The 13,472-nt window shown below is 46.9% G+C and overlaps 1 protein-coding gene and 1 pseudogene across 5 annotated transcripts in view; one reads left to right on the top strand and one right to left on the bottom strand.

Moving 5' to 3' along the window:
• The window catches only part of SNAP47 (synaptosome associated protein 47), a 94,716-nt gene that overhangs the window by 68,174 nt on the left and 13,070 nt on the right, over positions 1–13,472 (bottom strand). For 3 of the 4 annotated variants that reach the window (XM_080677061.1, XM_080677062.1, XM_080677060.1), the window contains exon 2: positions 1,518–2,061. In XM_080677061.1, the coding sequence (XP_080533187.1) occupies positions 1,518–2,017 (500 nt within the window). In that variant the 5' untranslated portion in view covers positions 2,018–2,061. The remainder of the gene's footprint in view (positions 1–1,517; positions 2,062–13,472) is intronic. The other variant, XM_080677063.1, reaches the window with a different exon arrangement.
• LOC308251795 (beta-1,3-galactosyl-O-glycosyl-glycoprotein beta-1,6-N-acetylglucosaminyltransferase 3-like) lies at positions 4,261–10,816 on the top strand (annotated as a pseudogene). Its single transcript has 2 exons — positions 4,261–4,335; positions 9,480–10,816. The product of its transcript is annotated as a beta-1,3-galactosyl-O-glycosyl-glycoprotein beta-1,6-N-acetylglucosaminyltransferase 3-like (transcript).

Here is a 13,472-nt window from a genome sequence, read left to right as displayed (position 1 = left end):
GAAGGCAGGCAGGCGAGCAGTTGGGAGCCAGCAATGCTGGATTGTGAGAGGGATGTCTGACTCCCCGTTTAGGGCCGATCCTACTGGGATCGGGCCTAAACAGGCAGTCGGATATCGAGGGGTCCCAGAATGGAGAGGTTGCAGACTGGGCTGAGGGACACACACACCCCGTGCATGAATTTCATGCACCGGGCCTCTAGTATATATATATTAGAGGCCTGGTGCATGGGTGGGGTACCTAGGGGCGGCCTGCAGAGATTGGGCCCCAACTCGCACCCCCAGCCTCGCAGCCACGCCTGGCACCCCGCCTTGGCCTGGCGCTGCCCGCTCACCTGCTGCACCATCCCACCTGTGGGATGATTGATTGAGGCCGGGCCCCCCACCTGGTTCCCTCAGAGCCTGGGAGCTGGGTGGCAGCCCCGCTTCCACCACCACCGCTGGTCACCATCTGTGGGACGATCAGCGGGGTGATTGGGCCCCCATTCGCACCCACCTTGGCCTGGCACCACCCACTCACCTGCTCCACCATCCCCCTGCGGTCCCACTCTCATTGGGGCCCATCGGGGCCAGCAGCACCTCCACTGCCGCCTGTTGTCAGTGCCGCGTCACCAACGCCCACCATGTTCCAGACCACCCCCTGGTGGTCAGTGCATGTCATAGCGAGCAGTCAAATTTCCGGTCTCCCGGTTGAACTCCCGGTCAAACAACCACCTGATGGGCCAATCTGCACATTAGGCTTTTATTATATAGGATAATCCTATATAATAAAAGCCTAATGTGCAAATCGACCAAACAGCAGAACAACCACCAGGGGCCAGACACTCAACGCAGGCGCTGCCCCAGCCTGCAGGCCCCAGCGGGGACCCCCGATTGCCCCTGCAGTCACCCCACAGATCGGCCCTGATCACCAGCCAGGCCTAGGGACCCTACCTGTGCACAAATTTCATGCACCGGGCCTCTAGTAATAATATAAAGATAGTATTTTTTAAATGTCACGTTACTAAGTCATGAGTTTATTATTTTACTCTTTAAATGATAATATTTTTAAATTTTTAGTTTTAAAAAACATGGTTAATATAACATAACCCACAGAAATAAAAGCTCTTTGGGGCCTCAATTTTTAAGATAGTAGAAGGGCCCCAAGACCCAAGTTTTGAGAGATGCTGGTCCAGCAGCTCAGGTGGTAACTTCGGGAGCCAAAATGTTTCCATTGAAAGCTGCCTGCTCCACAGCTATATAAAAAAAAAATAAACTATTAAAAAAATAAACCATGTTAACAAACTTAGTGTGTGTGATCTCAAACAAATTCCTTGGCCTCTCAGACTCAGTTTCCCTACTCTCGGCCTGTCTGGTGATTGAATAAGGTGATCCTCATTAAAGTCTTACACTAAATCTGGCAACAGTGTCCTCACTGTCTGTATGCCCAGAGCATCCAGCCTAGCATAACTGTCCACAGCAGGAATAACCCCTATTTTCTGAATGTGTATTAAATATGGGATATGGAAGACACCAACTACCTGTCAGCCACATCCAGGTCAGACTCCATATTGTCCAGGCTGCTCGTTATGCTGTCCAGCTGCTCACCCTGGTAGTGTAGGACTCTGGCTGCATCTTCTAGACGCTTCTGGGAACAGGCCATCAGACCAGTCAGCTCCTTCCCCTTGGTCATGCTGGAGGATGATGCCTCCACAGCAGCTCCTGGCTGAGACAGCAGCAACTCTCTCCAGAAGTGTTCGATGATATGGAAAACGACATTCCGACTAGGCTGCAAGGAACTGAACCAGTGCTTGACATGACCCTTTTCCAGGATGGTGACAGAACTGAAGATAAAATGAGAAGCTTCTTTCTTGATCTCAATTATATCAGCAAGAGGAAAGCTGACAAGGAAGTCTCCAGTTTTATCAGTCAGAAATTTTAGTGAGAGTGAAGTTAACCAAAGTTTTCCAGGAACCCATCGCTTCTCAAGTTCCAAATAATAGGAGCATGGCCAGGTGTGGACGCAGAGGTCTCTGCTCATCTGGTTCCTGGGTCAGTCTCCACCAAGGCCAAGACCACTCTGCTCTGAAGGAAAAGGGACAAATTAGTGGGTATGTCAGGCTAAAATGTGTCATCACACTTGACCTAGAGACACTAGGACATCAACGGCGAGGGAATGGTTTGGATTCAGAACAAACCTAAGACACCAGCACATAACAGGGTCCTTGCCTAGCAAGAGCTCTCACCCCACATGTGATAGGCAAGACAAAGTCTTTGTCCTACTTAGCAGAGAGGACATGGCCACGTCTCAAACTTGTGTTCTTCCTAAAGCCCCAGCGTCCCTGAGCTCTACGCCCACCAGAGCACCCCCCACTCAGACCAGAGTCCAGAGCTCATGTAACTGAAGGAAGAAAACTGCTGGAAACCACTACGCCAAGAGGTGTGATGACTCCTATCACTACACATTCTTTACAAGTTTCTAAGCTAACAAAGAGTCTCCATTTGAAATTTTTATAAACTTAATTTCTCAGAGAAAATATGAAACTGATAAGAAAGATACTACACTTGATCTTAGCCAAAAAGCCTAAAGTGATCACAGAGAAAATAATCTGAAAAACTTTTCCACTCTTACAACCCCAAATAGTTTTTATAGAGTTCCATACAATTATGGAGTGATATGTGTATACTTATAGTTTTACAAGAGGCCCAGTGCACAAAATTCGTGCACAGGTGTGGTCCCTAGGCACGGCCAGCGATCAAAGCGCAAGCGTCTGGCATGGAAGGGCAGGTCCCAGCTGACCTCTGGGCCCTGGACAGCACCTGAGCCCCTGGGTTGCCATGTACTCTCCTCTGCCTGAGTCATCAGTCCCCCCGCTACCACTGCTGGTTGTCTGCAGGGCAATCAGCAGGGCAATTAGGCCCCACTTGCACCCATCTTGGCCTGGCACTGCCCGCTCACCTGCTCCACCATCCCGCCGCAGTCCCACTCTCGTTGGGGCCCAATGGGGCCGGCAGTGCCTCCACTGCCACCTGCTGCCAGCACCGCATCGCCAACGCCCACCATGTTTCTTACCGCTCTCTGTTGGTCAGCGCGCATCATAGGGACGGTTGAACTCCCGGTCAAGGGGGAAATTTGCATATTAAGCTTTTATTATCCTATATAATAAAGAGGTAATATGCAAATTGACCATCACTCCAACACACAAGATGACCACCCCCATGTGGACATAAGATGGCCGCCACAAGATGGCCGGCAGGGGAGGGCAGTTGTGGGCGATAAGGCCAGCAGGGGAGGGCAGTTGGGAGGAACCAGGCCTGAAAGGGAGGGCAGTTGGAGGCAATCAAGCCTGCAGGAGGGCAGTTAGGGCCGGCAGAGGAGGGCAGTTGGGGGCGACTAGGCCTGCAGGGGAGGACAGATGGGGGGGACCCAGGCCTGCAGGGGAGGGCATAGGGGCGACCAGGCCTATAGGGGAGGGCAGTTGGGGGTGACAAGGCCAGCAGAGGAGGTCAGTTAGAGGTGACTGGGCCTGCAGGGGAGGGCAGTTAGGGGTGACCAGGCCTACAGGGGAGAGCAGTTGGGGGCGACAAGGCCAGCAGGGGAGGGTAGTTGGGGGGATCAGGCCTGCAGGGGAGGGCAGTTAGGGGCGACCAGGCCTACAGGGGAGGGCAGTTGGGGGCAACAAGGCCAGCAGGGGAGGGCAGTTAGAGGTGACCAGGCCTGCAGGGGAGGGCAGTTCGGGAGGGGGGGGGGAACGAGGCCGGCAGGGGAGGGCAGTTGGGGACGACCAGGCCTGCAGGGGAGGACAGTTGGGGGCAACCAAGCTGGCAGGGAAGGTAGTTAGGAGTGACCAGGCCAGCAGGGAGGGCAGTTAGGGGTGACCAGGCCAGCAGGGGAGGGCAGTTAGGGGCAATTGGGCTGGCTGGGGAGCAGTTAGGCATCTATTAGGCTGGTAGGGGAGGGGTTAGGGGATGATCAGGCTGGCAGGCAGAAGCGATTAGGGGCAATCAGGGAGGCAGGCAGGCAAGTGGTTGGGAGCCAGCAGTCCTGGATTGTGAGAGGGATGTCCCAGATTGGAAAGGGTGCAGGCTGGGCTGAGGGACACACACACCCCTGTGCACGAATTTTGTGCACCAGGCCTCTAGTATAGGATAGTTTTATCTATAATTACCAGTTATCAATGCAGTTTGAAAAGTCATGACAGATTTGAAACAACCCTTCTAGAGCATTTAGCCTAACCCTGTCACACAGATGAAGGCCATGAAAGGATAAGGACCCTGTACAACATGCATGTTAAACTTGCGGCCTACAGGCCACATGCGACCCACAACGAATATATTTGTGGCCCAGCCAATATAATGGTATGTAAGAAATGTTTTAACAAAAATTTCATAACTTAATTTTTACAATATCCTGTTATACATAATTAATAAACTACAACGTTCGCTAATGACTGATTACTATAATCATGTTGCATTCATTTCCCTTACATGCCTGCGCACCGTCTCTCTCCACTAATACTAGCAGCGAATATTTTAGCAGCCCATTGCCATGTCATTAGTCTTGGACTGACTTGTTTGGTGTGTGCAACAGGAAATATTTGCAGAGAACAAGAAAAATAGGTTTATTTGTGTTATGCTTATTAATTTGTGCAGTTATTCAGTGTCTGGTAAGTTAATGTTCAAGAAAAAAACATTAATTTTTATTAATATGTTCTATTATTTTATGTTAACAATTACTCATTTATTTCAGCCCTTGGTATTCACCATGTCTCTATCGAAATGAACCTACGTTTCTATGAAAACTGAAGCTTTTGGTTTTTTGTGGCCCAAATAAACTTAAACATTGTTTATTTGGCCCGTGTTAGCCTTTGAGTTTGACATGCTTGCTGTACAAGGTCAAACCACAAGGACATGATATTGACATGGCTAGAGCTAGGCCTTCTAAGGCTCTTCCAAGTACAGGTCCACCTGCAATACTGCACATCTTCCACTTCTCTCTGTCTCTCACATACACACTCTTCAATAATAATACAATTTCACTTATAAAAATGAGAACAAATCACTAATGTTATCTCTTAAAATGCTAACAAGTGTGGGCTTTCTCGTCTGGCTAGAGGCCAAAGGGATTCTCTGCATCTGATCAACAAGTTTTAGCCACCATACCACACTGGGCTACAAGAACAAGAGAAATGACACTGACATGGTCCCAGGCTCCTGGAGCTTAGAACCCAGTGGAAATCTATGGATTTCCTCACTAAAGACCCAGACACTTCAGTGTAATTGTACAGACACCACATCAAGCAACACAAGGCCTGACAAAAAAAAAGGTAGAACCTACACATAAAGAACTTATGTGGAATTGATTCCTAATTATAAAGAAACAGCGATTTGAGAAAAGGCAACATATCATCAAATACAAAGGCAGTTAACACAAATGAAACCCCAAAGTTTCATAGGGCTGCAGACATGATCAGAACTATGGCAACAGTCTAATGTGTCTCCTGCCTTTAGCATTTGCCACCCCAATCTCTCTAGAGTGGGAAAGCCTGGTCCACCCAGTCCTTACCTCTCCCTGCCCCCACCCCTCACTACATAAGGCTGTGTAGACCTGGCACACTCACTACACCTGTCTGAGGCAGAATGACCACTTATTTGACTGTAAGCTCTCAGAGGACAGGTATTTTGTTCATTTGTGACTAAATGAATGAAATAGAAACTCATGGTTTATACTGTTTGTCCAGTGAGGACCCTCAGCCTGGCTGAGGTCAATGTTGCAGGCTGGCTTCATCCTCCTGTTTAGAGTCCTACAGATGGCAGCCTTGATACTGTTATACAAACTGCACAGATCTGGTCCCAGTCAAATTAACCAGAGTGGCTGATGGAGTAAAATGGGAATACTCTCAAGGCCAAGTTGATACAGAAACAAGAGGTGGACATTATTGAGAGGCAATTCTCCACGTTATTTCTCCACATCTGGTGTCAGGGTCTATCCCAGACTATCTTTCTCACAGCTGTAGATGGTGTCTCCCTTCTGGTCGACCTGGATAACAGGATACTGTCCTCTTGAAGACAAGGGTTAGGAAGGTTTGTTAGTAGCTCCCTTACAAATTTAGAGGGTTCCTTGCTGTGACACAAACCCACAGTTTGCAGCATGTACTGGGGCCCTGAAAACCTTGGGCACAGGGAAACAGATGCACATAAAGCCTGCTGTACCATACATAACAGGCCCTTTCTCTCTGACCAGAGTCCCTGTCTGCTGCCACATCTAGAAAAACTATGGCAGGGTCACTGCTAGCCTGCCAGTCTCCCATCCTTCATAGTTACTGACAGTGATGTATACCACAAAGATCATTCTTCTCAGGGTATGGGTTCTTCACACCAGAATCCTATATAATAAAAGCCTAATATGCTAAGTGTCCAGTCGACCAGTAGGCCATTCAACCAATCAAAGCGTAATATGCTAATGATATGCTTAGGCCACTCAACAGCTCACTATGATGTGCACTGACCACTAGGGGACAGACAGTTGATCGGCCACCAGTCACTATGACGTGCACTGACCACCAAGGGCAAACAGTCAACCAGTCAACCAGTTGCTGTGACGTGCACTGAACACCAGGGGGCAGATGCTCCGACTGATAGGTTAGCTTGCTGCTGGGGTCCGGCCGATCAGGACTGAGCTAGATGGGCCAAACAAGCTCTGGAGCCCTTCCACAGTTCTATTTCTTGTCCCCGGCTGGCCAACCTCCTGCATCTCTCCCTAGCCCTGACTGTGCACCGGAGGGATCCCTCGGCCTGGCCTATGCCCTCTCGCAATCCGGGACCCCTCGGGGGATGTCGGAGAGCTGGTTTCGGCCTGATCCTGCAGGCTAGGCTGAGGGACCCCACTGGTGCATGAATTCATGCACTGGGCCTCTAGTCTCGAATAAAACTAAACATTTAGGAAACAAACTCCAGAAACCCACTCAATTCATAACACCCTAGGATGTTTCTATTGGACTTAAAGGAATACTAAAGCTTTCCCCAAATTTTAATTTACTTTAAAAATAAGCATATTGACGGCCGGCATGGCTCAGTGATTGAGCGTCAACCTATGAACCAGGAGGTCAGTTTGATTCCTGCTCAGGGCCTGGGTTGTGGGCTCAATTCCCAGTGTGGAGCTTGCAAGAGGCAGCCAACTGATGATTCTCTCTCAGTATTGATGTTTTTATCTCTGTCTCCTTCTCACTTCCTCTCTGAAATAAAAATAAATAAATAAATAAATAAATAAATAAATAAATAAATAAAGCATATGAGAAGTTCAGAAACAGGAAGTCAGAATGCTGGCTATAATTGGGTAGACAGGAGGGAGCCTATATATATAGGTGCATCTGTGGCTGGTGATGTTCTACTTCTTGTCCTGGGTGTACTCATTTTGTAATAATTCAAAATTGCGCATTTTCTATCTTTGTGATTTATTCATTATTTTGCATTAATACTTCAATAAAAGGTTTATTGAATGTTTAGCAATATAAACTGTATTAAAAAGTACTAATAAACGTACATATGAAAGGTATACCGGAACAGAATTTCAACTGGATGCTACAATTTCACAAACATCTGAAATCACTGCCCTAGGCAGAAGCACAGTTAGAAGACACACCACCACATGGCTGTCACACTAGTAACAGCAGATGTGCCATCATTTGCATGTGACCCCTTGTCAGTTACTTAGCCTCTCTGCCTCCATTTCCTGATCTGTAAGAGGAGATAGAATTGTCCCTATCCTGCAGCACAGTGGTAAACTTTAACTGATTTGATATATCAAAGGCACTTAGAAGAGCACCTGGCTCCTATATGCTACATGTGATATTATGATCATATTTTATCCTACAAAATATCTAGAACTAACTCTGCTCATCGCTTAGAAGTGGGAAAAGTCTACAGCTTCCTCTGGACTCTTTTTTTTTAATTTCTCATATGACTGCTAGAGTATCATCTCGTCCAAAATCTGCCATTTGGCCTAGTTGGTTTTCACTATCTGATCAGAGTTGGCTACAGACAGCACCTAGCCACAAAAACAAACAGACACACACAAACATGAGGATGAAGAAAAGATGGAAGAGTGTGCCCAGTGACAAAGTTAAGATGCCAGGTTAAAGACAACTTGATCCCACCACAGGACAAATAAATTTAACTTCTATGTTAATCTGACTCAAGTACTTCACTAATGCATCCTGGAACTTCTCTTCATCACCACAGGAAGGGCAGGCCCACTCATCTCACATGCACACACATGCCAACTGGCTCCTGGTAACATCGGTACAGATCACCAGCTGGGCTAATTACTAATACCTGAAATTAGGACAAGCCTAAAGATCTGCCATATTAAGTGTGAGAACTCTGTCATCATTGCAAAATAAAATATGGTACTCAAAAGTAATATCTATAAAGATATTAGGGCTGGTGGGATCACAGAAACCATCTGTCCAATTCACATTTCATAGATGAATGTGCATAGCATGTCATGGCAGAAGCTCTGAAGTCCACTGAGAGGCTGGCCAATACTCACTCAAAAGCACTAACATCAAGTATTTTGCACAAGTGTCTATTCTGAGAAAGAATCAGCCTTAGGATCTGGATATTTCAGGAGATACAATACAGTTCAGACACCAGAGTAATACAGGTAAGGAGACATAACACTTACAAATAAGAAACAGTAAGACTTCACATACTTGCACTAAAGAGCAAAGACAATATGTGGTAATCCTGGAACAGATAGCTGTGGATTAAGACTATAGGGAAGGCAAGCCTTCTGCTTGAAAAAATGTGGTAGAACTGGAGCAGAAAGCAGCAGGCCCAGTGCACCTTTTCACATTGATAAGCATCACCACCCCAGGCCACAGAGGAGGACCTGAGGCTGGAAGGGCAGAAATTTGCCCAAAGAGATGAACCCAAGAATCTGTCTTCTTAGCCAGGATGACAATTAATGCCAGACCAAGGAGAATCTCAACACTAAAAATGCAGGCAATGGAAAAAGGCTGGTGATTTTATCCATCGTGACTACGTAATGAAGCTTCTATAAATGCCCAAGAGGATGGGGCTACAAGAGCTTCTGGGTTCATTAACTTCTGGAGATGTGTGGAGAGTGGCGCACCTGGATCAGGCATGAAAATTTTGGGACCCTTCCCACATACCTTTCCCTGTGCATCTCTTCCATCTAGCTGTTCTGAATTATATCCTTTTTACAGCAAACCAGTGACCTAAAATTGAGGAGCCGGAGACAGTTTCTTGGACTGTGAATATCAGAAAGTATATTTTGGAGGAGTTAAAAGAAGACCAAGCGATATGGTTTTTACATCTGCTTCCATGGAACCCAACCAATCTTCCCTGGGAAACAGAAACAAACCATGGCAAGAGATCTACCCTAAATAGGAAAGAAGCTATTAAAGGATTCCAATCTCCTCTTCCTTCCCTGTGCCCAAACTCTGTTGATCTCCCATACCATGAAGATGATTTGGTAGAAGAAACTCTGCCGGCAGCATAACCTGTGGGCCCTGGGCTGCTATTTGCTGTTGGCCATTGTTGCTCTGAGATTCTCTCTCAGATTGAAATGTGACTTTGATTCCCTGGATCTGGAGTCCACAGACTTTCGAAGCAAGACATGAACAACAGTGTGGTGATTGCAGGGGGACATCTTGTACAAGTCCCTGCAGTTGACAGCAAGGAGATCCATTTACTATTCTAGAATCATCCGAGGGGACAAGGAAGCAATGATTGAGGCTCTCCTGGACAGGCTGGAGGTCAAGAAGCAGGAGCCTTTCATAGACACTGACTACATCAACATGACCAAAGACAGTAAATACCTTAAAGCCAAAAGGAAGTTCATACCGTACCCACTCAGCAAAGAAAAGTTAGACTTCCCTATTGCATAGTCTATGGTGGTCCATGAGAAGATTGAAAACTTTGAAAGGCTGCTGAGAGCTGTGTATACCCCTCAGAACATATATTATGTTCACGTGGATGAGAAGTCCCCAGACACTTTCAAAGAGGCAGTCAGGGCAATTATTTCATGCTTCCCAAATGTCTTCATGGCCAGTAAGTTGGTTCGGGCGGTTATGCCTCCTGGTCCAGGGTGCAGGCGGACCTAAACTGTATGGAAGACTTTCTCGAGAGCTCAGGGCCATGGAAATACTTCCAGAATACATGCGGAACACACTGTCCTATAAAGACCAATGCCGAGATGGTCCTGGCCCTCAAGATGTTGAATGGGAAGAAGAGTATGGAGTCCGAGATACCTACTGAGTACAAAATATCTCGCCGGCAATATCGCTATGAGGTAACAGACACAATATACATAACCAATATGTATGTATATGTAAGATGAAGGACCCTCCGCCTAATAATTTACTTATGTTGACAGGGAATGCCTACATTGTGGCTTCTTGAGGCTTTGTCCAACAGGTCTTCAAGAACCCCAAAGCCCGGCAACTGATTGAGTGGGCAAGATACCTATAGCCCCGATGAACACCTCTGGGCCACGCTTCAGTGTGCCCCATGGATGCCTGGCTCTGTTCCCTATCACCCCAAGTTTCACATGTCAGACATGGCTGCCATTGCCAGGCTGGTAACGTGGAAGGGCCATGAAGGAGATATCAGCATAGGGGCACCTTATGAACCTTGCTCTGGAACCCACCAGTGGTCTATCTGTATTTATGGCATTGGGAATCTTCATTGGATTCTTCAGAACCATCACCTGTTGGCCAACAAGTTTAACCCGAAGGTGGATGATAATATTCTTCAGTGCTTAGAATACTTACGGTATAAGGCCATCTGCAGACTGAACTCTGAGATACACTGAGAGAACAGCTACCTCAGATTGAAATGCGGAGCAAGAACATGTGCAAACATGCCCAGAATGTGCTGGGACCGTGTTGGGTGGGAGACCAGGTCTCTGGAATCCATGGCATCCCACAGGGTTAGGGCGCTGCTATTGGAGTGTGGGTAAGTAGATCTGTTGCCTTGCAAATTGCTATCCTGGATGAACACTGACTTAGCTCTCCCCATTCCCAGTAGCCTCTCCACTGACTTTCTCACAGAGTGAGCTAGCTATTTGAGAGAGCTGTGAGGAAAGTGTGACAGGGGACCCTGGACTTTAGTTGAATGCTTGGTGTCCAGCTTTTCCATTCTGTGGAGATGCCATTCCTAATAATTCTAGGCTTGGTAGTGGGGAGGGGAGTTTGATGGAAAGAGGGCCTTCTTTTGTACTATTAACTTAAAAATAAATAGTTCCTGATTCAAACTTCTACCTCCGCTTTCTGTTTGGGAAGCCAGAAATAAGACAAAAGTGTGATACTTTTTTCATTACTATTGGTGGCATTTAAAATCCCTCGTGGCTGGCCAGAGACTCCCCATTATTCCAAAATGATCATGGCAGGCTGTATAAATAGCAAATTCAAAAAAATATAGAGCTGATGCTTTGTTGAAAGCCCTCCTCATGTTGTTTACATTGCCAGATTCGTGACTCTTCTGTATGGGAAAAGGCAGGGTGATTTAACCAATCTGACCACCGTATCTTTATGGGGAAATTACAACCCTAATTTAGTTGGCTTCACAGCCAAAGCTTAACGTTCTATAACAAAGATAATAGCTAGTTTAGGTAAGGTTACCATATAATTTTTTGTCCAAACTGGAACACTTTTACAGGAGGGAAGGCGGCTGTACTATTAAAATTATGTGGGGAAACAAGAATAAACTACAACTGTTTAGCTAAACCAGGAAATGGGGTTATTTCCCATTTACTAGTAGGCCTTTTGAGTGAAAACTTTTAAGTATGTGAATGGAAGAGTCACTATTTGTGGTTCTCTGGCTTATACATTTCCTCGTGGGGAGACAATTATGTGTGTGTGTGTATTTGCCACCACTCCCCCAAAATGTTACCCAGTGAAACGATGATCTCTGAAGCCCCAGAGATAATTGTCATAGTATTATGGAAGGCTATTGGCTATTGGTAATACTCTTCTGTGATGGAAAGGGGATACTACATAAAAAGAAGCATATCTTGTATATAGTACAGTTGATCTTCTGCATACAATGTGCTTTGGAAAAGTGATTTAAATACAAATTAATTTGTGTAATTTGAAAAAAAAAATGCAGGCAACAAGGAGAACCAAGATGGTGGCAAAGGTAAACGCCTGTACTCTCCGCCTCCCACAATCACATCAAAATTACAACTAAAATACAGAACAACCATCATTCAGAACTGACTGAAAGCTGGCTGAATGGAAGTTCCACAACTAGAGAAGTAAAGAAGAAAGCACATCGAGACTGGTAAGAGGGGCAGAGACACGGAACAGGCTGGTCTGACATCCACGTGTGACTTTTATTAATCTGGTGGGAGATCATCTCTGCGAAGGCCACCAGTGAGAAGCAGGGGATCCCAGCTGCAACCAGAACTCCAGCCCCAGGTTCCAGAGCTGGGAAGAGAAGTTCAGTAACTTCAGGCTGAATGAGACGGAGGCTGCAGGAGAACCATGTGTTCCTTTTAAGGGGCCAGCACACAACTTACTTAGAGTTGATCCCTCTGAGCTTCAGCGCAGGGAGGATTTGGGAGACCCAAACACATAAGGGGAGGAACTGTATTGTCTGGCATCGGGGCAGGAACTCAGGGGTGGCTTTCTCCCAGATGGGGGTGCTTCCAGAGGTCATTGTTCCTGTGCTGGGTCCACCCCATTGCAGAGATGGCTGGCAGCCATATCTGAGTTTCCATCAGCGTGACTCACACTTCGCTGAACCCTGGTGATTCCCCAAGACCCCACCCTAACCAATTTGCAGCCTCACTCAGGCTGTTTGTAGTAGCTTTTCCATATGAATGGCCTGTCTGGCTCAGGCTTCAGACTTTGCTAAAATCTCTCAAGCAAACTGCAACTGGCATTAGCGTGTCCCAATAAAAGGCCCAAGACCCGGCACTAGCACAAGTCTGCCTTGCTTCACAGCTGGGCCTCATCTGGGCATTTCCAAACCCAATACAAATAGCAGATGTCTGTGGATCTCTCTGTAGCTCCTGCTGGGTAGCCCCAGGCAGTGGCTGACTTTGCACATCTCTGGAGGACCTAGAGCCAGTGCATAGCTTCAGACCCTAACAGATTACAACTCTACACATCCAAAAGCAATCAAGGGGCTGACTCAGTGAGCACCAAAGCCCCATTGAAGCAAGTCCTGCTCCATAGGGGTGTCTCCTGCACAGCACCTCTTCCACTGTAGTCACAGCTGGTCCTCACAACCAATTGGCCTGGAGGTCAACTCCTCCCAGTGACCCAACAGCAATCAAAGCTCCACTACAACAAGACTGTGCACACAGTCTACACAAGGGTGTACCTAGAGTGCCCAGCTCAGGTGACTGGGGAGGCTGAGCCATTGGGCCCTACAGGACACCTAATACACAAAGCCACTCTAAGAATTCTAAGAGACATTTCAGCTCTGCCTAATACATAGAAATAAACACAGGAAAGCAGCCA

The sequence above is a fragment of the Plecotus auritus genome (assembly GCF_963455305.1).
Source record: "Plecotus auritus genome assembly, chromosome: 6".
NCBI classification, from domain to species: domain Eukaryota; kingdom Metazoa; phylum Chordata; class Mammalia; order Chiroptera; family Vespertilionidae; genus Plecotus; species Plecotus auritus.
The sequence above is the reverse complement of the archived record's forward strand: the minus strand, read 5'-3'. Positions and strand labels throughout refer to the sequence as shown.